At 28.4% G+C, this 25,682-nt stretch overlaps 1 protein-coding gene across 1 annotated transcript; it reads right to left on the bottom strand.

The window, feature by feature from the left end:
* Positions 1-3,311: 3,311 nt before the first annotated feature.
* On the bottom strand, positions 3,312-24,482 carry Mas (trypsin-like serine protease domain-containing protein masquerade). Its single transcript, XM_072902322.1, has 11 exons — positions 24,136-24,482; positions 10,498-10,808; positions 9,300-9,333; positions 8,542-9,014; positions 8,149-8,319; positions 5,926-6,046; positions 5,673-5,849; positions 4,537-4,792; positions 4,161-4,438; positions 3,908-4,062; positions 3,312-3,754 (listed from the first exon to the last, which is right to left on the bottom strand). The coding sequence occupies exons 1-11, from the start codon at positions 24,236-24,238 to the stop codon at positions 3,587-3,589; spliced, it is 2,247 nt and encodes a 748-aa protein (XP_072758423.1). The 5' UTR covers positions 24,239-24,482; the 3' UTR covers positions 3,312-3,586.
* Positions 24,483-25,682: the final 1,200 nt, after the last annotated feature.

Raw genomic sequence — 25,682 nt, 5'->3', positions numbered from 1 at the left:
TAGTGGCAAGCAAAGGAACACGTATATAACAATATTGTATATCTAAAATTTTTAATTTTACTACGCGTATTTTTACCTTTGTAAATTTATATACTTATTACTATTATAATAATAAAAAAATACAGTCAATTTAGATAATTTCAAATACCATAAAATATTGAAAAATAATAAATCGATATTCACGAAAATCAACTTTCCAATTCGATTCAACCTCTCAATTATATAGACGTCGAATCAACATTGAACTAACGTTACACTTCTGTCAATAATATATTACTATAAGATATTATTCTTTCTACTTAGGATATACATATTAATATAATAATAATTTAAATATATATATGTTGTATATATACATATATGCAATATATATATATATATATATATATATATATATATATATAAATCAATATTGTAAATCTGTTTGAGAAGTTCTTTAACAACTGTTGACGTTCTTAAATTTGCAATTGATTTACAAAATATTTATTTGTAGAAATGACATAATTACGACTTAAAAATCACGATATTACGATATGACATTTTTGTACAATGTTATTAAGATGTCACAAAAAACGTTTTAAGCATTATTTGATCATGTGACGTCATTGGATGATCAGCAATGAGTTTTTGACGTCAAAATGACACGTGTTTGCTACCTGAAAATGTTCTATTTTTTCTATATAAACATACACCGAAAAAATTGTATTCTCTATTTTAGAAGAATTCCTTCTAAAGCTTTCCTCCAATAAAATATTCTAAAAAATTGTATTCTCTATTTTAGAAGAATTCCTTCTAAAGCTTTCCTCCAATAAAATATTCTAAAAAATTCAGAATATTCTCCTCTAATGATCTTTTATTAAGAATAGTATATGAAGTAAAGAAAATATTCTTAAATTGTATCATACAAACTCTATTTGTGCTTACACCACTAGAGGACATAACGGTATATTTTTCCCGTAGATAGAAAAACCTCTCGCAAGATAAGAACCCCAACTCAAGAGAGCTCAGTGTCGGGGCTCTTAGCCCTGAAGATGCAAACTACAACGTTTGCGAAACGTCATTGCGTGTATTACACTGTTTAACCACGCGGCATCCGAATATATTCTTACATATTAAAAATATCTAATACTTTTCTATTTTTTAGAGGATTTCTGTCTTTAGTTAAGAAAATCCTCATGGCGCTTATTTTAGAGGAAGATATTCTAAAAATAAGTGGTATATTCTTAAAATGAGAATATGATTTTTTCGGTGTATGATTAATTGCACAAGAAACAAATAACGCACGCTGTGCGCCTATAAGTGTTCTAGTACAATAAAAATCGAATATTATCTGCTGTCGATGTGACAACATGCAGTAAATATCGAACAGATGTCTTATCTGAAATAAACAATAAAAAAACGACAAAAATAAAACATTATGTGCTATCAAATTATAACAGTAAAAACGCAGTAAAGATGTGTAATGTATTATAAATTAAATATTAGGTATTAAATGGTGTAAATATTATCGATAAGTCGCTGCTTACTTGTAATTTTCCGGGCATAAATATATGTAACATGTTATATTGTAAATATAATATAAATAATTTTGATATAATTAAATAAGTAATAAAATAAATTTAATATCCGTTTAATATTCCGTTTAATAATTTAATGTAATTATAATCCGTTTAATATTCTGCATTCTATGTTGGAGTCGTATCACAGAAATTAATCTGATAGAAATAAATATTTCATATTTTTAATTTTCACGTTAGTCACGCTTTGTAGTCTTTATATTTGCTCGTGACAGAGAGAAACTAAAATACAAGATTCGTAGCATAACAAAAAAACTATAACTCGATATAATATTTCTTAATACTGCCATTTTATAACAACAGATCATGCTATGTTTCTGCTATGTTTTTGCTGTTACTTTTTGAGATGACAGCGTATGTTCAATTTTTACCGCATTTCTGCCATCACACCGTAAGAGTTTTTCAGTAAGATACAGTGTTACAATGTATCTTGCTGGAAAGTTTCTAGTTTGCAGATAAGTTTGATTTCCAATGATATTTTGCCACGACATGGCGTCATATTATGCTTAATTTTGATTTAGTTTTTGTTGGCATTATACCAATACACAATGTTTAAAATCTAGTTTTTTTTATGCCAAAACTTTCTGTTTAAATTTTTTTTTGTATTTTTTTAGCATATCAAAATGCAAAGACTACTTATTTGTGTTGCAGTTTTGCTGACACTAACTAAAATTATGTACGGCTACTGTCCGAGCTCTTCCAACATAATATGTAGCGCATAATTTGCAATACGTGATCTTGACAAAAGTTATTTGGATATTATAAATACCACTTGAAAAGCTTTAGCAATCTCTCGGCGTTTATTAAAAAAATATTAACAAATAAAATTTCTTTTAATAAAAGTCTCTTTAGACAATCTATAATTTGCAACAAAATCCAACAGAATGTTATTTGTAATTTTAACGTTACATGTTTTAATGTATATTCAAATATATATGTATATATATATATATTGTGTTTAAATATATTTTTTGCATTACACAACACATAAAATTTATAAATATTTTATTTATTTTATTTTATTTTAAAATTTATATATCATTTAAAAAGACTTTAAAATAAGTTTGCAATTTTCCATTGAAAGCACCAGGCGAGGTGGGTAGACTATGCATGAAAAGTCTATGTGCAATTATACAATTGTAGACTGTATCACATTGAATGTCTAAAAATCTTTCAAATATTATTCAAAACTATCACTTTGGCAATATATAATTAACTCAAAGTTATTGGATTTAATTCTTCTAATCGGTATATTTATCATTACAGAAAATGAGTAAATATATGTTTAACAGGAAACATACATCTGATTGTGTCTGAACAATTATATTTCTACAATGTCTTCTGATTATATAAAATAATTATTCGTAATCATTTATTATTTTATAATTAATTTGTTTACTTTTTAGGAACTGTCTCTTAAATTTTGACGGCTTATTTGGACAAAAATGAAACAAAGAAAAGCGAGTAAAATTTTATGAATTCGACTGTTTTAATTTTCAACATTAAATAAGATTTCAGATTTATTTATTCGGTAAATAAAAAGAATAACTTATATATTACATTACAATTGGAATAAAAATCAATTTTTTATAGCTGAGAAATATTATAAATATATCATATTTCCTGTAAACAATATAATAATTAACATTAATGAAGAATAACGGGCACTTGCGAAAACTCGATTTGTAAATAAAAAAAGAAAATAGTCGGGTCTTTTTGTCTTTTACCGCTTCCTCTTTCTTTATCTTTCAAAATATATCTCTCTTTGGAATGTAGCCAATGTCAATGGATTATAAAATAATTAATCAACAGGTATACACGTTTGTAATGCCATATATATACAATACAGCTAATGTCAAGTCTATCTCCAAGAGTCTACAGATTATTGCATTACTATACCTCTATCGTACATATAGAATAATGTACTCAAATGTGAAGGTAAAATCTTCCATCAATAAATAAAATGCATGTAAATCAGATGTATTCGACGCGAACGTTATACAAGATAGCTAAAGATTATTTACCGATATTATCTGATTTATCCAACCTATATACGAGGAGACTTTTACGTATACGCCTGGTACATTTTGGCGACCGCAACCGAATCCCCAAGACACTAGTCCAACAAGTTCGTAGAAGCCATCATCTTGACATACCAAAGGACCACCTCCGTCGCCCTAAATATTGATAAATATAATTAGTTCTTCATACACACACAGTTTTCGTAAAAATTCTTACTTCAAAGACAAATTTTTTATATTATTAGATTATACAATACATATACACATCAAATATTTTCTTTTTTCAGTTATAAAATAATAAATATATACCTGACATGCATCATTTCCTTGCTCACCACCAGCGCAGAAGCTGCTAGCCGGTAAAATAAAAATTTTCTCGGTTACGGCATTCACTTTTCTTACGCACTCAGCATCACTTACAATGGGTATCTCCGCTTCACGAACTCGAAGAGGTATAGGACCAGCTATGAAATATCAATGTATATATTGTTATGTAACAGATATATACAAATGCCATGATATTCATTCTTAAAAAAAAATACATTACATATGCACAACTTACCTTCTCCCATATATCCATAACCAGTAACTGTACATCTTTGGCCAGCTGTGTGACTGACACCTCGCGCTGGCAAACAAACTAAGCAAACTCCATCCTTCAATTCTGTTTGACCTTGAAGTTTTAGCAAAGCGATATCGTTATCGAGCGTCTGACTGTTATGGTTATGATGAATATAGGTTGTTGCAACGCGCAAGGTTTGGGCACCAGGACTTCCGTATTTGCGAGTTAGATCGTGATCGCCCACCCTGACATAAATCATATCGCCAGATCTGACGATACTAGAAATAAACTTTTTTTGATACTTTTTTCAAATTGACTTATCTTTTGCGAGTGAACAATTGTAATCATTACATGAGCGATAAATATATTTACTCACTTTGTGACGCAATGCGCTGCAGTGAGAACCCATTGCGTTCCTATTAGTGCTCCTCCGCATAAATATTGGTTGAGGGAATTTATCAAAGCGACCTGCCAGCACCATTCATTAGCGTCCGCATCTTCACCACCTACGACACGCCCAACTCTCTCGGAACTTCGTGCTTGAATCGGACCGCGAGAGGTTCCCTTCACGCCACAGACATATTTACTGTACACTGGACTTTTAGTAGTAGTGGTAATTGTTGTTGTTTCATCTATAAAATTGACTATCTTTAGTATATTCAGATTTAATTTATGATAGGATAATTGGTAAACCTTAAGAAAAGGGACCCTTCTCTTATGACCTTGACCTTGACATATGTTGTCAAGGTCATGACCCTGAGTAACTTCTAAAAGATTTTAGCCGTCAGTCGTTGTTTATTAAAAAGTTATAAACAAAAGAATTTTTACAAATTATATACAACTTTTAGTACTATATATATTTTAGAAAGCTCATTCTTAATATAATGTAATATCTATTTATTTAATATGTGATACATTAAATGCGTTGACAGGGGATGGGCTTCATCCCTCTCTTTGCATCCTTACTCCGAAAAAAAATTAAGCCAATCTAACTTATGTCACGAAACAAAGTCTATTTCACGCCTCAAACACAGATTGGGTTGGGATAGTTTTTTCGGGGTAGGGGTGCAGGAAGAGGGGCGGAATCTTTCCCCCGTCTATGCATTCACTGTATCACATTAAATAATAATAAATAATAATAATAAATAATAGATTTATTAAAAGTACTTTTCATTAAATACATGATGTGAGAAAATTATATCCTATTTATAAAAACTTCTTTTGATAATAACTTTTTAATAAACAACGATGGCTAAAACCTTTTAGAAGTTACTCAGAGTCATGATCTAGACAACATATGTCAAGGTCAAAATCATAAGAGGTGGACTCCTTTTCTTCAGGTTTACCAGATAATTTAATTTAATTTATGATATAATTTTTAATCATAGATGATATATATATAGTAAATTTTAATTTAAAGCAATTATATCTATTCTTTCGATGATTTTTAATTTGTAGAATTTTATAATCTTATAAAGTGTAATGATAAACTAGATCGAAATAATTACTTACAAATCGATGTAGTGAACGTTGTGTAAGGTCGAGAAGTAGTGTGAAATGTATCATTTCTATTAGTCAGAACTGGTTCCGTAGAATTTCCACCATGCAATTCTCTTATCAAAGATTTCGGTGCGCAACATTGATATCCTTGTTTTTTACATTTGAATAAACTTGTCAGTTCGGCATTTCCTGCAATCATATGTATAAATATGATGTATTTTGTTTCAAATATGAAATTCGCATTTTCTGCATGATTACAACTTACTGAAGCAAGTGAATGATAAATAAGATACAATACAGGAACCGGGACATTCTGAGCGTGGATCCGGTGGTAATGATATAGTCGTTGGTAGTCGCAAGGTAGGTCTTGGTTTTGGTTTCGGCGTCTACATAATAAAAAAAACCAACATTTTATTATTTATATAATATTTTACAAAGAGTTTTTATATTATTCATATAAACTGACTTATAATACAGTTAAATAATGAATAATTTTTGGTAATTATAAAGATATAGATAGCCATCTCCGATTTCAACAATTTTCAGATATGTTATCAAGATCATCACTTTAAATAATATTATAAAGCTTTTAACTCGTTTAACTTGTTTCTTAAAAAGTTATTAATAAAAAAATATTATGAATATTATATAATTCTGTGACACCATATATGTAACTAATGTAAGCGTTATATGTAATGTATATGTGTGTTCGCTGTTTTTTTCATTTATATGCGTAACAAATAACGTCATGTTATAGTTATATGATAGTTATAATATCTACATAAGATATAACTGTTATATATGCAAAATATTATAAATGCTTCATGGGACATAACTATAACTAACCTAACACAAACTTTTTTCTGATTTTAAATTAAAATTAAAATTGGGTTAGGTTAAAACTTTTTCGTTCTGCAGGGGGAAGAATGGAGCTTCTCCCGCCTACGCTTGTTCTATGCGATCCTTATGCATTATAAAACGTTACTTGATTTCCTCACACATAAGCGGCAATTAAAATCTTCACAACATTACTTAAAGTGATAATTTTGATAACATATCTGAAAATGAATGAAATCAGGAGTGACTTTCTATATCTGTATAATTCCCTAATTTTTTTGAACATAAGATCTAGCTTAGTCCTACTTCTTGTAGTTTTTTATATTAAATATGATTCCAAATTTAAAATTAGTCTATTATTTCACAATTTAAAAAAAATTATAATTAAAGTTGCAAGAAAAACGAAAAAATATTTTAATGTAAAGCAAAATATTTTAATGTACTTTATAATGAGTTTGTTATGAATACTCATAACAAATAGGTAATCATTATTAGTTGACTATTTATATATCAAGAAAAATCAAAAAATTTTTTTATTATGAGCTGTATTCATTTTTACTTTGGAGACGATACATATTATAGTCTAAAATGACGTTAATATGATGGCAAAGCTGTATAATAAATAAAAATATTTTATTAGTTCATTTATTAACCATGAAAGAGACTTAGGTATCATAGTGATATATTTAAACTAATAATTTTAACTTTATAGATCGTGTTTTTTTCTCACCTAATGGTTATTTTTTATATTCTTAATGAAAATGTAATACAGGGTGTCCGGAAAATCGCCCGCAGTACTTCGGGAGATAATTTGAGACCAAGAAAGAAACAAAAAAACTATATAAACATAGGTCCGGAAATAAGTCGTTTCCGAGTTATAGCTACTTTTTGTTAAAAAGATCGTAATTTATTTTTCATAATTGTAATCATAATTTATTTCACAATGCTGTAACATAAATAACTTTATTTTGGACTTTTTTGGCGTAACCCAAGATGCACTATGTAGATGTAGAGGCATAGTCCGAGAATTTAATTTTTTAGTTTTTAATTTTCGTATTCTTCAGTTCATGTTTTTCATTTTCTTACTCTCAAAGTACTGCGGGCGATTTTCCAGACACCCTGTATAAAGAAATTGTTTTTTTTTAAATGAGAAAGCAAAGAAACGTACTTATTACTCTCCTCTTTTCAATTTTGATATCGGATTTGTTTTTACCAAAAAAAACTACTTAAAAAATTTTTATGTTTCAATAATTATAATTGACAACTATTTAATATATATCTAATAATCTAATTTATAAGTTTTCTAAATGTTTTATTACTTATAAACGACACAATACAAATTTCTTTTAAGAATTGAAAATCCTAATAATATATTTAATTTTGATTGCAATAAAACTTTTTTAATACGTCACATAGTTATAATATGACAAAGTATATACATTAAAGTATATGCATTAAAATGTGTAACTCTTTTTTACAATTTTAACTATTCTCAAAATTATAACATAATGAAGCAATTTAAAAATTAAAATTCAGCATCCTCGAAAAAACTACAGAAAGTGATTATTTCTTAATTCTTATTTTTTGTTAAATTGTGTAATCACTCGTATGGTACAAGTGATTTAGTATCTGCTGATAGAAAGTGAATTACCTGTGGACTTTTAGTATTGTCACAACAGATGAAGCCGGATTGACAAGTCGTTTTAGTTATGAGGACATTTGGCCGCTCGCAAAAAGCTATCATAATTTTCAACAAACAAAAGCCAGGACATGGCTTCGGTTGAGGATTCTTTGTGGACGGCCGAATCGTCGTCGTTGTTTCCTAAATAAAATAATACATTTCATACAGCATACATTGGTATGAACTTTGAAATAATTATACTATACTAATATTATTGTGTTCTAATTAATAAATTTTATAAAGTAATTTTTTTGAAAATAGTATTTTTTGCTTTTTGTTGATGCAAGTTATTAATGCATCTGTAATAATTTATCGCTCATTTAAACGAATAAATTTAATTTATTAAATATAAAATTTTATTACTGCTTTTTCTGGTGAGGATTCATTGACGCAACAAACTGTCACGGATCCATCAGCAGGACAGTCTGCATCTTCATCAATGTTATCGCAAAAGAGTGCGTACAATGCGTTCGTACACTTTCCTTTGCATGGGTGCAATGTTGGTTGCGTCGTTATCGTCAATGGCTGCTTGGTCATCGTTGTCGTCGTCATTGTCGTCATCACTGTGGCGACGGCGGTTGCAGAAACATCAATCGACGATATATGATTTGATTTTATTGTTGTCGATGGAGACGAAATCTCACTATTGTTTTTTTCGTCATAACGAGAAGAATTTATGCGGTCGATCACCAAAAGTTCAGGCGGTGGAGACTCTCCAAAAGCTTCCCTGGACACGCAACACTTGAAACCGGGCTTACAGAGAGATTCTATTATCAATACGGCATCACAATAATCTGCGATTCTCTCGGCCATACAAATACCTGAACAAGTTTTCTCTGAAATGAATGAGTATTGTATAAGTGTAACTTTTTTTTCATAATATATTGCTAATATATCTTGTGTAATAAAAGACATTCTTTTACTTAATATTTATGTCAATATAAGTAAAAATTTTACAAAACAATATAATAAAAAATACTACGTTTTGAGAAAAATTATATATTGTACGTATATATATATACATTTATATGAAATCAAGTTAAAACAACTTAATACAACTAGAAGAAATGCAATTTTGTTAAAATAAAGAAATACAGTTTAAAGAACAGTGAAATATTTACCGGATGACTTTTCATTTGTTTCATTATGGTTCTTCTGCAAAACAACAAGAATGTATAAATATAAAATACATATATGTGACAACAATTTTGAATACAATAAAAATATATCCTTAATAATAAAACGTATCAAAATCTTTAATTTGGTAAAAAAATAGGAAAATAATTAAAAAATAATAATTTATAAGGCTCTTAAATAAAATTAATAATAAATATTAATATAATATTAATAACTAAAATAATAATTATATTATATTAAATCTTAATATATTAATTAGGTAAATATGCATAAGTACTACTCCAAAGAAAATTCAAATTTTTTTAATTGTAATCAAGAAAAGTAGTGCGAAGATAGTACGTACAAGTGTTTTTACGAAGGCGCAAATGTTTTTATAAGTTTTTAATGAAAAAATTACATAAATAAATTTATTCATCATTATTCATAAGATCTTCAAAAAAAGTTGATAGAATGGAAAAAAAAACATTAGTTTCATAACATACACACATACACGGAGGGTGCAAGGAGGGCCTTCGGTCCCCCCTCCTGCACCCACCCGTCCATCTCGCTTCGCATGTACGTTGCAAGACAAAGCAAAGTTTATATGGTTTGCAACTTTTTACGTGAAATGAGGTGGACGGGGTGGGTGCGGGAGAGGGGCCGAAAACCCCCTTACACTCCCCCCCCGTGTGTGTATGTGTGCGTGCGAGCGTGCGTGCGTGCGTGCGTGCGTGCGAGCGTGCGTGCGTGCGTGCGTGCGTGCGTGCGTGCGTGCGTGCGTGCGTGCGTGCGTGCGTGCGTGCGTGCGTGCGTGCGTGCGTGCGTGCGTGTGTGTGTGTGTGTTTTATGAAACTATATGTTTGTAAACAAAGGTGAAGGGCTGAGTATACGTAGTTTTATGTTTCCATTTAATACATCGTATTTAGTATTCTCCATTGTCATAACTTCTTCAGAAAGACTTAGTAAAAACACTTGTACGTACTATCTTCGCACTAGATTACAATAAAAAAAATTTGAGTTTTCTTTGGAGTAGTACTTATGCATATTTACCATTAATTATAATATGTAATATAATTATAATTTTTAAAATAATTAATTCACAGTATTAGCGATAATATCTTATTTTTTAACAATAAAAAACTTTCTATAGCAATTTTCAGCATGTCGACCCTTATTTTTAAATACAAAATCTATTGAATATACCAGCATAGTTGCTAATGAAGTGGAAGAAGTCGATGTGCTAAGCATTGTGATAGTTGTCGTGGGTGTCGTAGAAATCACAGTATTTTTGATTGTTGTCACAGATTCAGTCGAGATCGGTCCTTCATCATCGATGATGTTTTCGGAAGATGATCCTGTGCTGTTTATCGGATCCTGTAGGCAACATCGCATACTGCTCGTAGGACATTGCACGTCTTCAAGGACATCGTCACACATTAACGTCGCCAATGCGTGTACACATACTCCCGGACAGTCAGCAATTTTCGCCGTGCTCGTTAAAGAATTTAAAAATCCTGTATACATGAATTATACAAAATATTTAAGCATATTTTGCGAAAATCACGAAAATATTTAGACATATTTATACGTGATACAATTAAATTGATATAAATCAATTTTTAATTTAATTTGAATTAAAGATAAAAAATTTTAAATTAATTTATTTATAGTACTATAAAGAGTTAAATTAGTATAATATAATCTTGATTTTATTGATATTTTAATTCATATAATTGATTTCAATAAGAAATTTTTTATATTAAAAATGATATAAATAAAAAAATTATTTTGTCAGAAAAAAAGCAAAACAAAAATTTTATAGAGGTTTCGAATTTTTTCTCGAAATATAGAATACTCTTGTAAAATCTATGACTTTTGATTTAAGATTTATGATTTACTTTTTTAGACTTACTTCATATAATTCAAATAACTTGCATTGATCCATTTTTGTCATTATAAAAAAATATAGTTAAATTTATATAAACACATTTTCATAATTTAAATTGTATTATATTGTTTAAGTTACATAAAAAATGATAAAAATATTATAGAAATTATATAATAAAAATATAATAGTAAAGAGATTCATTAAAATTATGGAAATGCATACAAACAAATAAAAGTATTTAAAAGTATAAGTTCTCAAATTATGAATTAGATTAGACTAAATTTAAGTCTTCAATAAAAGACAAAAAGTCTAACGATTTAAACATATAATATAGAGTATTTCATGTGTGCATTGATTAGACAGTATTATTTTATATTTTGTAGCAACGAAATTATAGAAAGACTGGTTAGAAAAAAAAGTTGGATTTTTGTCGAAGTTAATTGTAATTGTATCTCATTTACAGGTGCGTGAATACAACTCCGTGAATGAACGGTAAAAATTCCTGCATATCTAATCTCACCAGTGAATACATTATCTTACAAAATTCTTAAGAGTGACTGAACTTGATTTTGATTCTCGCAGAAAATAAGTTAATGGCCGCCAGAAAAAATTTCCTGTTATTGAAATTTTTTTTTCGTGTATTATGTTAAATTGAAGAGAAATGTGTTTAAGTCAAGCTGCATTTTATAAAATTATGTGAGTATATTAAATTATATATGTATAAGTGCAGACATTACCAATTATAAAATTATCTATTTACAAAAGTATTTTGATTTCCTAATTATTATTAATTCTTCTAAAAATAGATTTTTAAATATATTAAAAAATTCTTAATTTTGAAGGCATAGAAACTTAAATATAATATTTATTTGTATAATTAACTACAATATTTTTTTGTATGACAATTATACAGAGAAAAATATATATATAGCTTTTTCATTTATATATAAAATTATAAAATTTTTCTTTCCTAATGCTTAAACATTTTTAAAAATGTATTGAATTAATTTTACATCACACTCTTTTTTTCTAATTCTAAATTTATTTTTTTTAATTACATAAGTATTTTTCACCTTTTGATATTTAGATGTGTAATGTGCGTCTGACTGACAATGAGTATATATGTATATTATGCATATACGCGCGCGCGCGCGCGGGCGTGCAAGCGTACGTGGGTCGTGTGCGCGCGTATGTGTATATGTGTGTGTGCGTGCATATGTGATGTATCACATATATTTCTACTATGTCATTTAGTGATTTATTTAATTTTTATATTTTATAATATTGAATTTTTATAATTTTCTCGAAGTGGTATCCACAATCTGCAACATTTTTGAACACTCATTTATCAGATAAAGATGAATCTTCTGATTAAATTGTAAATGTTTTACACAACATGTTAACCAACACCAGTTTTGGGCTGAAAGTTAGATGCGATAATAGTCGATGTTACTTTTGAATGAAAGTTTAGCACAAAAATAACAAATAGTAGTAACATGTAATAAGTAAATAGTAATATAGTTTTTCATATGTGATATAGATTTGCTAAGAAATGTGTGCAGGTATCAGCTTGGTTTGGCAGTTATAACGGACCAAACAAACATAACGGTATAGTTAATGAGTGGTTTGACTCAAACTACGTATATAACTGTCGTTGCAGTTACATGTATTTCGACTAACGTATAATTCGATTTCGGCAGATAACGAATGATTACATAAAGCTATGCAGGCTTATATATATATATATATATATATATATATATATATATAATATAAATATATAATAATGTGCGCGCGTGAAATGCGTATGCGTGTGCGTGTGCGTGCGTGCAGTGCGTGTGCGTGCGTGCAGTGCGTGTACGTGTGTATGTCGTGTACGTGTGTGTGTGCGTGTGTAGGGGGGTGCGGAGATGTATATGTGTACATGTAATGCTTGTATATAAATACAAAAATAAACATCACTGTATTTTGATAAGCTCTTAATACCAACTGTCAAAATCTGGATAAAAAATAGAAAATTTTATTTCAAAAATAAATAAAGATGTGATCTTGATAATGTGAATCAAACCTTAATACTGCTAAATACACCACTTTGTAACCGACAACAACTTTTGTAAAACATTGTTTTATGAAATGAATGTGTTGTTAATTATGTAATTAATTATTATCAATAATTATCATAACAAGAGTTAAAACGGTAATGTATGTACATATATATACAAGGTGGCTTATTTAATCAATCCGCTAGACTATCTTAAAATCCGTTAGTTTTAGAAAAAAATTTTCAAATATGTTGTTTGTCTCGAAGGAAGAAAAAAGCGGCATAGGGCAAATTAATTTGACCTTGAGTGTACGTATCAAGGTCATATGAAGATCAACCTTAGTTTTTCAAACGGAACTACCTTGTTTTTTTTACATAAATAGATTTCTCACAATATTTTGCATAAAAAGTTACAATATAATAATTAAAAATTGTATAGTTTATAGAGATATTTTCTATTTCTTAGTTTGTTATAATTGTACATAAACTATGAAATATCGTAAAATATCCGTTTTTCGATTATCTTGTTTTAATACATTTATGCATAGAATAATGAAAGGAATGAATTGGTGTAAAGAAAATACATAGTTGTTTAAAAAATATATGAACAATTGATATTTATAATGAGTAGTATATATTTCTTTTTTAAAACCAACTGTTTACTTTACACCAATTAATTCCTTTCATTATTTTGTATAATCAGCGTAAAAGTAGAAATGGATATTTTATGAGATATTTCATAGTTAATACACCAATTAATTCCTTTCATTATTTTGTATAATCAGCGTAAAAGTAGAAATGGATATTTTATGAGATATTTCATAGTTAATTATATTTCATAATTATGTTAAATTATATCAAATTAAAGTACAAAATATCTCGTAAATTATTCAACTTTTGGCCATTATATTTTTATAACTTTTTATGTAGAATATTAGAAGAAATTTATATAAAAAGAAATCAAGATAGTTTTACTTTAAAAAATAAGGTTGATCTCTTGTTATGTATAATTATCGACAATAATTAATTATATGTATATTTAACAATACAAATGGTTATAGTACAATAAATTTTATCAAAATAATGCTTATATTTTACATTTTATAACTCTTATATTATTACTTATATTTTTGTATATATGTATATGCTTATATTACGTAAGTTCTTATATTATAATTTTATCATTTTTTTCAAAGGAGCACTAATAAATGTAAAATTACTAATAAAGATGATTATTTTATATATATATATATATATATATATATATATATATATATATATATAGAGAGAGAGAGAGAGAGAGAGAGAGAGAGAGAGAATGGGTTGCGTCCATACCACTACCAACGGGTGCAACAACTTCTTCCGCGAGACGTAATATCACGCGTCCACTTTTGTGAAGGTATATTCATTTTTTTAATTTCAATTTTTTTTATATTAAATTTACTGTAACATTCAATAATTATTTTAAAAAATGTGCAAGATTTCTCGCACAATGTCGGCGAAATAATTTATTTCCCGATTACATTTTGGACGGACGAGGCTACATTTACGCCAAATGGCGTATTTAATTCTCGTAACTTTTTATTTTGGCAAGAAGAGAATCCTCACGCCATACGTCCGTGCGCTTTCCAATATCGATGGGCGATAAATGTATGGGCAGGAGTAATCGCTAACAGAGTGGTAAATATTCTTGTAAATTAAAAATCTTTTCGCCCGTAACGTAATCATAATTTATCTATTATCTATTGATGATTTTCAGATCGGACATTATTTTCTTCCGCCACATATCAACGGACAAACGTATGCATAATTCATTGAAAATGAACTGCCGGTACTTTTGGAAGACGTTGATCTCCGCACGCGACAAATGCTGATTTTTCAGCACGATGGAGCTCCCACACATAATTCCCGTCGAGTACGGGAAATTTTAGACGCGCAATATCCAGATAAATGGATAGGTCGAGGAGGCCCAATCAATTGGCCGCCACGTTTGCCAGATTTGAACGTGCTGGACTATTTTGTTTGGGGATATATTAAAGCTTCGGTAGAATACTGTCGCGAAGGTACCGAAGATGAAGTACGCGAGGCTATTCTAGCAGCCTTCAACACAATCACCCCCGACATGACGCACCGTGCGACGCGACAAATTGTTCGAAGAGCCGACCTCTGCTTACAAGCACGAGGAAGGCACTTCGAACAATTATTGAATTAAATTATGAAAGTGGATTAGGCCTACTGGGGATACCACTGTAAAAAAAACGCGCCAAGCTATCTACTTCAAGGTGGTGTGGAAACGATAGCGTTTCTTCACATAAAATAATTTTTATTTCTTACAGATGTGAATAAAATCTGTCTGCAAAGTTGACACGACTTTTTACGAATTAAAAAAATAAATACTAATAGTTTTAGTAGTACTTTTTATAGTTTTCTAATCTCTGATAAAAATTATAAAGTTCCGCATTTCTTATATTAAAAATATTGAAATTGAAGAATATCGTTTTTTAATTTCGCAAATCTAACACGACGTATCCTCTCCTCTAACAAAGTATTAAAACGTGTTAAATATTATCATTTTTGACAAGAGTTCCCGATAATTCTGTTCAAATTCAGCACATAAATGCAATTTCAAATCGATAATCCGCCAATTAACAATTTTTTTTCAAAAATTGAATAAAAATTATAAATTAATGGAATATCGTTTTAAAATTGCATATACGTATGTTTGTGTTGAATAGAACTATTAGGAATTTTTGCCAAAAATGTAAATATTTAATGAGTTTTAATATTTTAGAGAGAAGGGTGTCGTGCTAAAAATTTCTTCGCGAAATTAGCACATCTTTTTGATTAATTTCGATTTTCTTAATGTAAAAAATATTTTAATTTTTGTCAGAAACTGTAAGACTATTTTTTAATAGTACTTTTGTACTATTAGAGTTCTTATTGTTATTTTTTTATTCCCGACTGCAGCCAACTGTAAGTTGTAGAATTCTTATTTTTCCGAAATTCGTAAAACACGTCGTGCAAACTTAACAACAGACACTAAAACAATCTCAAGCAGAACATAACGATTACAAGTTGTAATCGTTACCTCATTAGTTGTATCGAAATATTATTTTTATTTGCGTTTATTAATTAATAATATTGGACCTTGAGTTTTTGCGCGGTGTCGCGAGACGTAAGAACGGCGCGGTAACGACGTGGTAACCATGGGCAGCAGCGCGCTTATCTCTCTCTCCCCTCGCCGCGCGCCGACGGCCAATGCTAAATACACTGGGCCGGCCTACAAGCTCGGGCGGCTCGAGCGCTTGCCTCCTGTGTCTCGGTGCGCTCTTATTCGCCTAACTTTAATAATTATTATCTTGATTATTATTGCGAATTTCGCAAAATGGTATAAGACTTTTCTGTTCGGCTTAATGTCCTCTACCTGCTCACGCGTTTTGGTACAAGTGTTTTGGGACACCCTGTATATATATATATATATATATATATACAGGGTGTCCCCGAATTGGCTGATTAACTCTCGTAGATAGATAGATCGTGTTAAACTGAAGAGAAAAATCTTATATCATTTTGCTAAATTCGCAATAATTAATGAGATATAAATTAATAAAGATCGACCAATACGTGCCAGGATAAGCGCGCGGCACGAAGAAGCCTCCTACTTGTTACTTAATACTAGGCACGCGGCGAGACAGTAGGCGGAGCAGTCTACAAAGGACATACAAAGGACGTACAAAGGGCGTACTTAAAGAGACACGTACAGTGTGTTCTGCGTTTACGTCTTGTCGCGCGCCTAGTATCAAGTAACAACTGGGAGGTTTCTTCGCGCCGCACGCTTATACTGGCACGGATTGGCCGATCTTTATTAATTTATATCTTATTAATTATTGAGAATTTAGCAAAATGATATAAAATTTTTTTCTTCAGTTTAACACGCTCTATCTACCGACAAGAGTTGATCCGCCATTTCGGGGACACCCTGTATACTTAATAATATATGTATATATTAATATATTGTATAATATATATTTTTTTTATATTTATATTATAAATTTATGATATAACAATTATGAACTTCTTAAATTTATTATTTTTACTAATTCTGAAACTGGAGTTTATATTCTTATAATTACCGATAATAAATTAAATTTAAAAAATCAATATTAAAAACAAAAATTTAATAATTTTACTAAAACCATTAGTATGTATAATTAGGTATAATTCTGTGTGTGTTTGTGTGTCGAGAACTATACATACTTGCCAACTTAATCAAAATAAGTGATATGCATATGTATTATATATATATATATATATATATATATATATATATATTTATATACAGCGTGTCCCACTTGGAAGTGACCTCTTTTTATCTTTTAAATTAAAAGAGATAGACCATAACAAATACACATACGAAATTAAATGGCTTGAACTGAACTTTATTGTGAGTATAGTGATTGATTACAAAATTTATTTGTATTAAAGAACGGAGAGCTATGCATAATTTTTTTATAATGTAGATATTTTGATATAATAAAAGTTGTAGCACTGTTTGAAACAAATACAATGGATGTATAATTTAATGTAAATATTTTACATATTATACGAGATTTTCCGGCTTGAAATATCGCGGACGACGTTTATCATTTCATTTTCGGTCCTACGATATGGTCAACTTCTGACTCGTGCATTAAAAGTTGACGTACGTGAACATACATACGACATACGTCAACTTCTAATGCACGAATCAGAAGTTGGTCATATCGTAGGGCCAAAATGGTAGACGTCGCCCACGATATTTTAAGCCGGAAAATCTCGTATATGTAAAATATTTTGTAACCAATCACTATACTCACAATAAAGTTCAGTTCAAGCCATTTAATTTCGTATATATTTGTTATGGTCTATCTCTTTTAATTTAAAAGATAAAAGAGGGTGGCCACTTCCAGGTGGGACACGCTGTATATACACACGCACGCACACATATAGCAAAATAATCTCACAAATATCAAAATAAATTCTGAAATAATTAAAAAGAATTTTTTCTCTATCTCTATAGATTTCAAGTAAACAATTTGTAACACTTTATAATGCACCTTATATGTATATGCACATATATTTTCTCGGAATTTGTTAGAGATAGTAACAACACTTTTTTGAATGTTTATTCAAATCTTTTGTATAATATTTGAGATAATAGTACTTACCGATTTTTCGGAGAATGACAAAAGGACAATTCTTAAAATATGGTAAATAATTTATGTCGATTTAAAATCTTCTTAATTAAAGTGATTTAACACTATTTTGTGCTAAAGAGTCCTTAATTAGAGTGACGCCATGAAGTTTTCACTTTTGATTGGTTTCGTTATGTTTTATTTGTTCCCGCCAGATTTTAAATGAAAATAAATAAATGCATATAAGAAATTATATAATATATTGCACATTGTGTTATATATTGCATATTGTTATTTGCATTACATTTAAAAATAGACTATTTTATTTAATTTTTTTTTCAAAATGCACGTATATTAACAGTTAATTAAACAATAGTAATATTGTAAATATGTATAAAACAAATAATTTTACCTCGAATAAACATGAATTATTTGATTCAGTTGTTATATTTATAATAGTATTTATTGCATAGACTTATTGATAAATACTTTTGTGATTTAATTTTTACAAAAATATTTATAAACATGCGAATTTATGGAATTTTTTGTCATATTTTCTCAACTACACAAAATTTTAAAAAGTGAATGAGATAACAATGATTTGTTTCTATGATTGCACTTGAATCTGTAAAAATTTATGTGTCATTTCATTTAAAAAATGGAGAACCACTTGGAAGAGTGATGACTTTATTCAAGAAATGAAGGGAAATTGTTGTTTTTTATTTAGAGAAATTTTGTAAAGTGTGATTTATTTGTCTAGTATCTATAATTTAGCTATTAACTGACAAAAGAAATACCGTCATTTCTCTGGAGTCACACTCTCCATATTTTTATATAAATAAAGTGATTTTTATAAATTTCTTCTCTGATTAAAATAAAAATAAACAAAATACATAAATAAAAATAAACCTCACTTCTTAAATATGTGAAAATATTAAATTTATAATTCTATTTAAATAATTAATCTATTATTTAAATTATTATTTAAGAAAAAATTAAATATTTTGCTTACAATATTTATAATGTTAATATTAATTAACTACTATGTAGTTTATACGCATATAAGAAACGATAAAAATCAGTGTGTAGTAAAAGTCGATTTGATTTCTAAAAATCAATAACAGATGACATATAATCAAATGACAGATAGATACGTGTATAAGTGTAGCTACCATAGATATATTAAATATAGATGAAGTTTCATTTATCTACTGCGCGTCAAGATAAGTGGGGTAAAGGGGGAAAATTTTCCTCCTTCGCGCATATGCAATAACGCATTTCTCCCAGCGGCTCATTTTGACAGCGCGAAAATAACTCACTTTAAAAGTTAAATGTCAATTGTCATGTGTCATATATCTATTGTTCACTGAGAGAAATATACAAATGCGCATGCGCAAGAGAGGAAAATTTGTTATCTATCGACAGTTATCTTGACGCGCGGGGATCTAAGGCAGAAATGAGACAAAGCCCGATCTATATTTAATATATCTATGGTAGCTACAGATCTGAGCGCGAATTCTACGCTTCTTTATTGGCAAACTTCGTGCGTGATCGTTTATAACTTAAGGGAATACCGAACTCATTTCTTTTATTGACCGAACCATATTTTTTGCGCACCGAAATGTTTTTATTGGTTGCACAGAATAAAAAATCCTTTTCCACGATTAAAGTACACATAGAAATAATGGATAAACATTCCGATTTTTACGTAAAAGTCAAAAAAATCGGAATGTTCATCCATTGTTTCTATGTGTACTTTAATCGTGGAAAATGATTTTTTATTCTGTGCAACCAATAAAAACATTTCGATGCACAAAAAATATGGTTCAGTCGATAAAAAAATGAGTTCGATATCCCCTTAAAAATCATTGCAACCATGATATTTTTATATTAAAATTTTTTATTTTATTTTAGCTCTAGAATACATTATTAAAGTATTTTACAAAGATTGTGAGACATCCTATAGGAATATAGGGTATTTTATTTCAAATAATATTATCGAATATCTAAAAGTCAAGAGGTTTTAGAAAAAAATGTTTTCAACAAAAGTTGTTTGGTTTGAAGGGAGACAACAGATAAGGATATTATTTTGACCTTGGATGTAAGTGCCAACGTCATATAAAGATTAACTTAGTTTCTTAATGAAGTTACACTGGTTTTTTATATTTATATTTATTCGATTCCTTTTATCATTCAGCTATAAGAGTATAAAATTTGAATAGAATATAATTGAATAGAATATATCTTTATGAGATGTTTTATATTTTAATTTGATAAAATTTTACATAAACTATGAAATATCTTATAAAATATTTATTTCTCGAGTATATTACCTCTACTCTATACTTCATATCTTATGTTATCTCTACGTTAATACTTTTTTTATGCATAGAATAATGAGAAAAATTATTTGATGTATAAAAAATACATAGGTAAAGTTTTAAGAAAAAAATCGGTAGATTTGTATATAGAAATGTATATACATTATTTATATTAAGTATATTTCAATGTTTTAGTAATAATAGTATGTAGACTAATAAGAAGCACAGTATCTTTCAAAAGTTGACTAAAATGTAATTTTTAAAGTTTGCTTTTTTAATTTTTGAAATCTAGATTTTGAATAAATTGTGTGATTTTTATTAGGAAAACTGGCGACCAGTTGAAAGAAATTAATTAAATAATATATTTGAAAAAAAACGTGATCGTAATAAATCTTATCAATATAATCAACTATTAATCAAAAACACTTTAAATAAATTTAAAACACGCATAAATATAAATATATATACACATATAATATAAATATATAATAATATCAAAATTGGTAATCGTAGGCTTTGGAGAGCTGGTGTGCTTATTAAATTAAAAATTACCACACCCAACGAAAATAAAGTAATTACGTCAATTGTCCCTGGTAGATTTGATATGTTAGATATAGACATTAATATGTGCCGTCCAATATTCACTTTAGTCCATAAGAGAAATCTTCTTTCATTTTGATTTAGTTTGTAACTATTAGTTCAAGAAGAAAACAAGATAGGGATTAGTTTGAGTTTAGATATAAGTACTAAAATTTAAACAATCTACTTTTTTATATATAAATCGATTGCTCATAATGTTCGACGTAAAATGTTAGAAGAATATAATGACCAAAAATTGAATAATGTACGAGAATTTTATATTTTAATTTGATATATATTATATTATTTTCAAGAAAAAAATATGACATATTTAATAGTTTATATCAAATATGTCATCCTATTTCTTCCTCTTCCAATCGAACAACTTTTATTATAAATATTTTTTGTACAACATCAAGTTTCGAAAAACATCTGTAATACTTTATGTAGTACACCTTGTGTACGTTTTTATATAATTCAAAAAATTTGTTTTATAACTCTTTAATTTCTAGAAAGCAATAAATGTTTTAACAAATTACAAAAAACTACGAATTTTTTAACATAACTAAATGCATGTAATTGTCAAATATTTTACATTAATTTAATGGTACATTTATAAAAATATTTTAAAACAGAAATCGTTATATTTAATTCTAAGTTTTATAAAAATACAATGTATTGCCATATATATATATATATATATATATATATATACAAAATAATTCATTTTATTTATTATAATTGCGATAATAAAAAATTAAAATAATAGGACATTTAGCTTCGTAAGCAATAAATAAATTAAACAAAAAATAAATAATTAGTTTATTACATGAACTAACTAATAATAAGTATGAATGGATTTATTTCCTACTTTTTAAGTAGGAATATAGTGGCAGCGAATCGACCATCATCCGCGACGATAGTGCAACAACTCCTAAAAGTGGAACAGTCGCATCCTTACAGATTCTACCTATAAAAGTGTGTACCGCATATCTCCGCGCTTGGGAATTTCTATTTCTCGAAACAGCTATTACTGCTGCTATTACTAGATGATTTTTTCAGTCATGTGTATTCCATACAAAAATCGTTTTACAGAAAAAATGCAGATAAATAAAATAAATTTAATGTAATTTTACAAAACTATAATAAAAACTTATCCTTTCCTCTTTCTAAACATACATCATTGTTGTTATATAGATTTTAATTTTCTTTACGAATGTATGGTATTATATATATAATATTATACATTCGTAAAGAAAATTATATATGTGCGTGCGTGCGTGCGTGTGTGTGTGTGTGTGTGTGTGTGTGTGTGTGTGTGTGTGTGTGTGTGTGTGTGTGTGTGTGTGTGTGTGTGTGTGTGTGTGTGTGTGTGTGTGTGTGTGTGTGTGTGTGTGTGTGTGTGTGTGTGTGTGTGTGTGTGTGTGTGTGTGTGGGTGTGTGGGTGTGTGGGTGTGTACGTATATGTATATATATATATATATATATATATATATATATATATACATATTCTAATAAGCTGCACACGTATCTAAACTATTTCAAGAATATGATGTTTTAATAAAGTGTTATTTGTATAACTAAAATTTATTTAAATTGTAAATTTTATATAAATGTAAAAAAGATATCAAGTAAGATAAAGTAGAAATATCGTTACGGAAACGTAAATGGTTAATAAAAGGAAAATGCTCGTGCTATTATTATAACATTTTATTTTTTATAGGACATTATGTTGTATTTTATTTTGAACATAATGGTAATCGTAAATATTTACGAGTTAACCTTTATTTATACAGTCTCATCACTCAGTCACTCAAAGTATATGATTGTAAACTCTACATGCAGTCATAAACTTTATTCTCTTTCTTTCTTCTTATATGCGATAAAAACTTTCGTGATATAAAAGGAACTAGGAAATTGACATATACATATTTATCACAGTTTTTTATCGTTAGCATTAATAATTTGTTAACTTACTCTATTTACAATATATATTTGAGTATTAATTTTGCATTATATTTAAACACTAATATATTTAACGTAGATATGTATATGTGTGTGTGCGTGTATATAAGGTTGTTTAAAATTCATAAAAAAATAATAAAATTTAGATACATTTAGATCAATATTTTTTATTTATGTTTGAATTTAAAAACACTATGATAAGATACTACGGATATATATATATATATATATATATATATATATATATATATCCGTATATCATATATATATATATATATATATATATATATATATATATATCCGTATATCATATATATATATATATATATATATATATATATCCGTATATCATATATATATATATATATATATATATATATATATATGATATACGGATATATATATATATATATATATATATATTATATACGGATATATATATATATATATATATATATATATATATATATGATATACGGATATATATATATATATATATATATATGATATACGGATATATATATATATATATATATATATATATATATATCCGTATATCATATATATATATATATATATATATATATATATATATATCCGTATATCATATATATATATATATATATATATATATCCGTATATCATATATATATATATATATATATATATATATATATATATATATCCGTAGTATCTTATCATAGTGTTTCTAAATTCAAACATAAATAAAAAATATTGATCTAAAAGTATCTGAATTTTATTATTTTTTTTATGAATTTTAAACAACCTTTTTTTATAAATTTGATGAAAAAATAATATTGTTCCTTCTTTCTATTTAAGATTTTTTATAATTAGTTGAAAAAGAATTTTTACCTGATAGGAAGGTACTAGCCAAGGAATCATCATCTTGCGCTGCGACTGATCCGACGAACACGACAAAAAGAATGATGCCTCCAGAAGCGGTTCTCAATATCATCTTCAACTTGTCTTTAATTGTTTTTACTATTTCTTCGATAGGAAGAGTAATGAAGAAAGAGGAAAACAAAAAAAGAAAAAGAAAGAAAGAGAGAAGAAGAGAGATTTATTTTCAAAATACGAAATTGATGCACTATTTTGTTTCGATCACGTGCGTAACAAACTGTTTCTCTTTACCACGAAAAAATTTAGTAATGTGCACAATGTTACGTCGAGCGGATCTACATTGCCTTCCTCATGTTTGACAGGGACTGACTGGGTAGAGATCAAAGCCGCTTGTGGGTCAGGGTATGCGGATCCCCACCTTCACATGATAGCAGCTCGAGAAGGTGTGTGTATCTGTTTCTTTTCTGTTCCTCTCTCTCTCTCTCTCTCTCTCTCTCTCTCTCTCTCTCTCTCTCTCTCTCTCTCTCTCTCTCTCTCTCTCTCTCTTTCTCTCTCTCTATCTCTCTCTCTCTCTCTCTCTCTCTTCCTATATGCGTGAGTATGTGCATGCGTCTCTGAATATAAAATGTGAGAGAAAAGAAAACAGCGAGGGAAGAAGAGAAAAAGAAATACGAGCGAGAAAGATAGTCGATTGGCTTTGGGACTGCTATTCAGAAGGGATAGGGTTGTTAACAAAAACGGTTGATTGTAACTCTTTGCTTTTACGATGCACTATGCTAAATTAGCGATTTAAATTATTACTAAAACAACCTTGTACAGATTTTAGTTGATATTAATTAATGCAAAATATTTCGATGTGACATTTTAAATAAAACGTTAATTATACAATTTTTGTTACAATATAAAATGTCGTTTCTAATGTTTTATCTTGATAAGAAATTTTATTTATGGACTCAAGTTCGTATTAGAAAAATTTAATGTTGAAATTTAATCGGGCGTCTGCGCTTGTCGGTATGTATTCTTCATTCTTTCTTCGACTGATCATCTAAGTACTTTCCTTAGAACGCTTCTTATGCGCCATGCACATGTACATGACATAATTTCAGTTTACGCTGATTGTTTCTTCTGATTCCTCTACTCTTCTTCTTTTCGGATCTCACTTTTTTCCTATTTTTCTTAGATTTATACTCTTCTTTCTCTTTCCTTCTCTGTCTTCTTTCTCTAGCCCTTTCGTCGTTTCCTCCTACCATACGCGCATTGACCCATGAATATGTGTATACAGATATACACACACCCGCGTACACACACAGGCGCAAGTGTATATACATGTGCGACTAGCGGTACTTTATCCGTAAATGTACGAGATACCGTACGATATATTTTTCTTCAGAATTGATCGCTTTTTGTACAAGCATCATTTCGATTGCATACACATTTCTGATGGGGTTTTATAAAACACCATAATGACTATTAAACTTAATGACATGAAATTTATGACAAGTGAATTCACTTCTTAATATCTTAAAATACTAACTGTCTGATGATTTTATGCTATCGAC

Source organism: Anoplolepis gracilipes, chromosome 11 (genome assembly GCF_047496725.1).
Source record: "Anoplolepis gracilipes chromosome 11, ASM4749672v1, whole genome shotgun sequence".
In the NCBI taxonomy this organism is placed as follows: Eukaryota; Metazoa; Arthropoda; class Insecta; order Hymenoptera; family Formicidae; genus Anoplolepis; species Anoplolepis gracilipes.
Note: the sequence above shows the minus strand (reverse complement) of the source record. Positions and strands in the feature narration are given on the sequence as shown.

What these genes read in the sequence shown, in the direction of transcription:
- Mas (XM_072902322.1), bottom strand. Translation starts at nt 24,238, where the DNA reads ATGATATTGAGAACCGCTTCTGGAGGCATCATTCTTTTTGTCGTGTTC. An exon ending in ACAATACTAAAAGTCCACAG is followed by an intron (nt 6,047 to 8,148) that starts GTAATTCACTTT and finishes TTTATTATGTAG; the next exon opens with ACGCCGAAACCAAAACCAAG. An exon ending in AACGTTCACTACATCGATTT is followed by an intron (nt 4,793 to 5,672) that starts GTAAGTAATTAT and finishes TCAATTTTATAG; the next exon opens with ATGAAACAACAACAATTACC.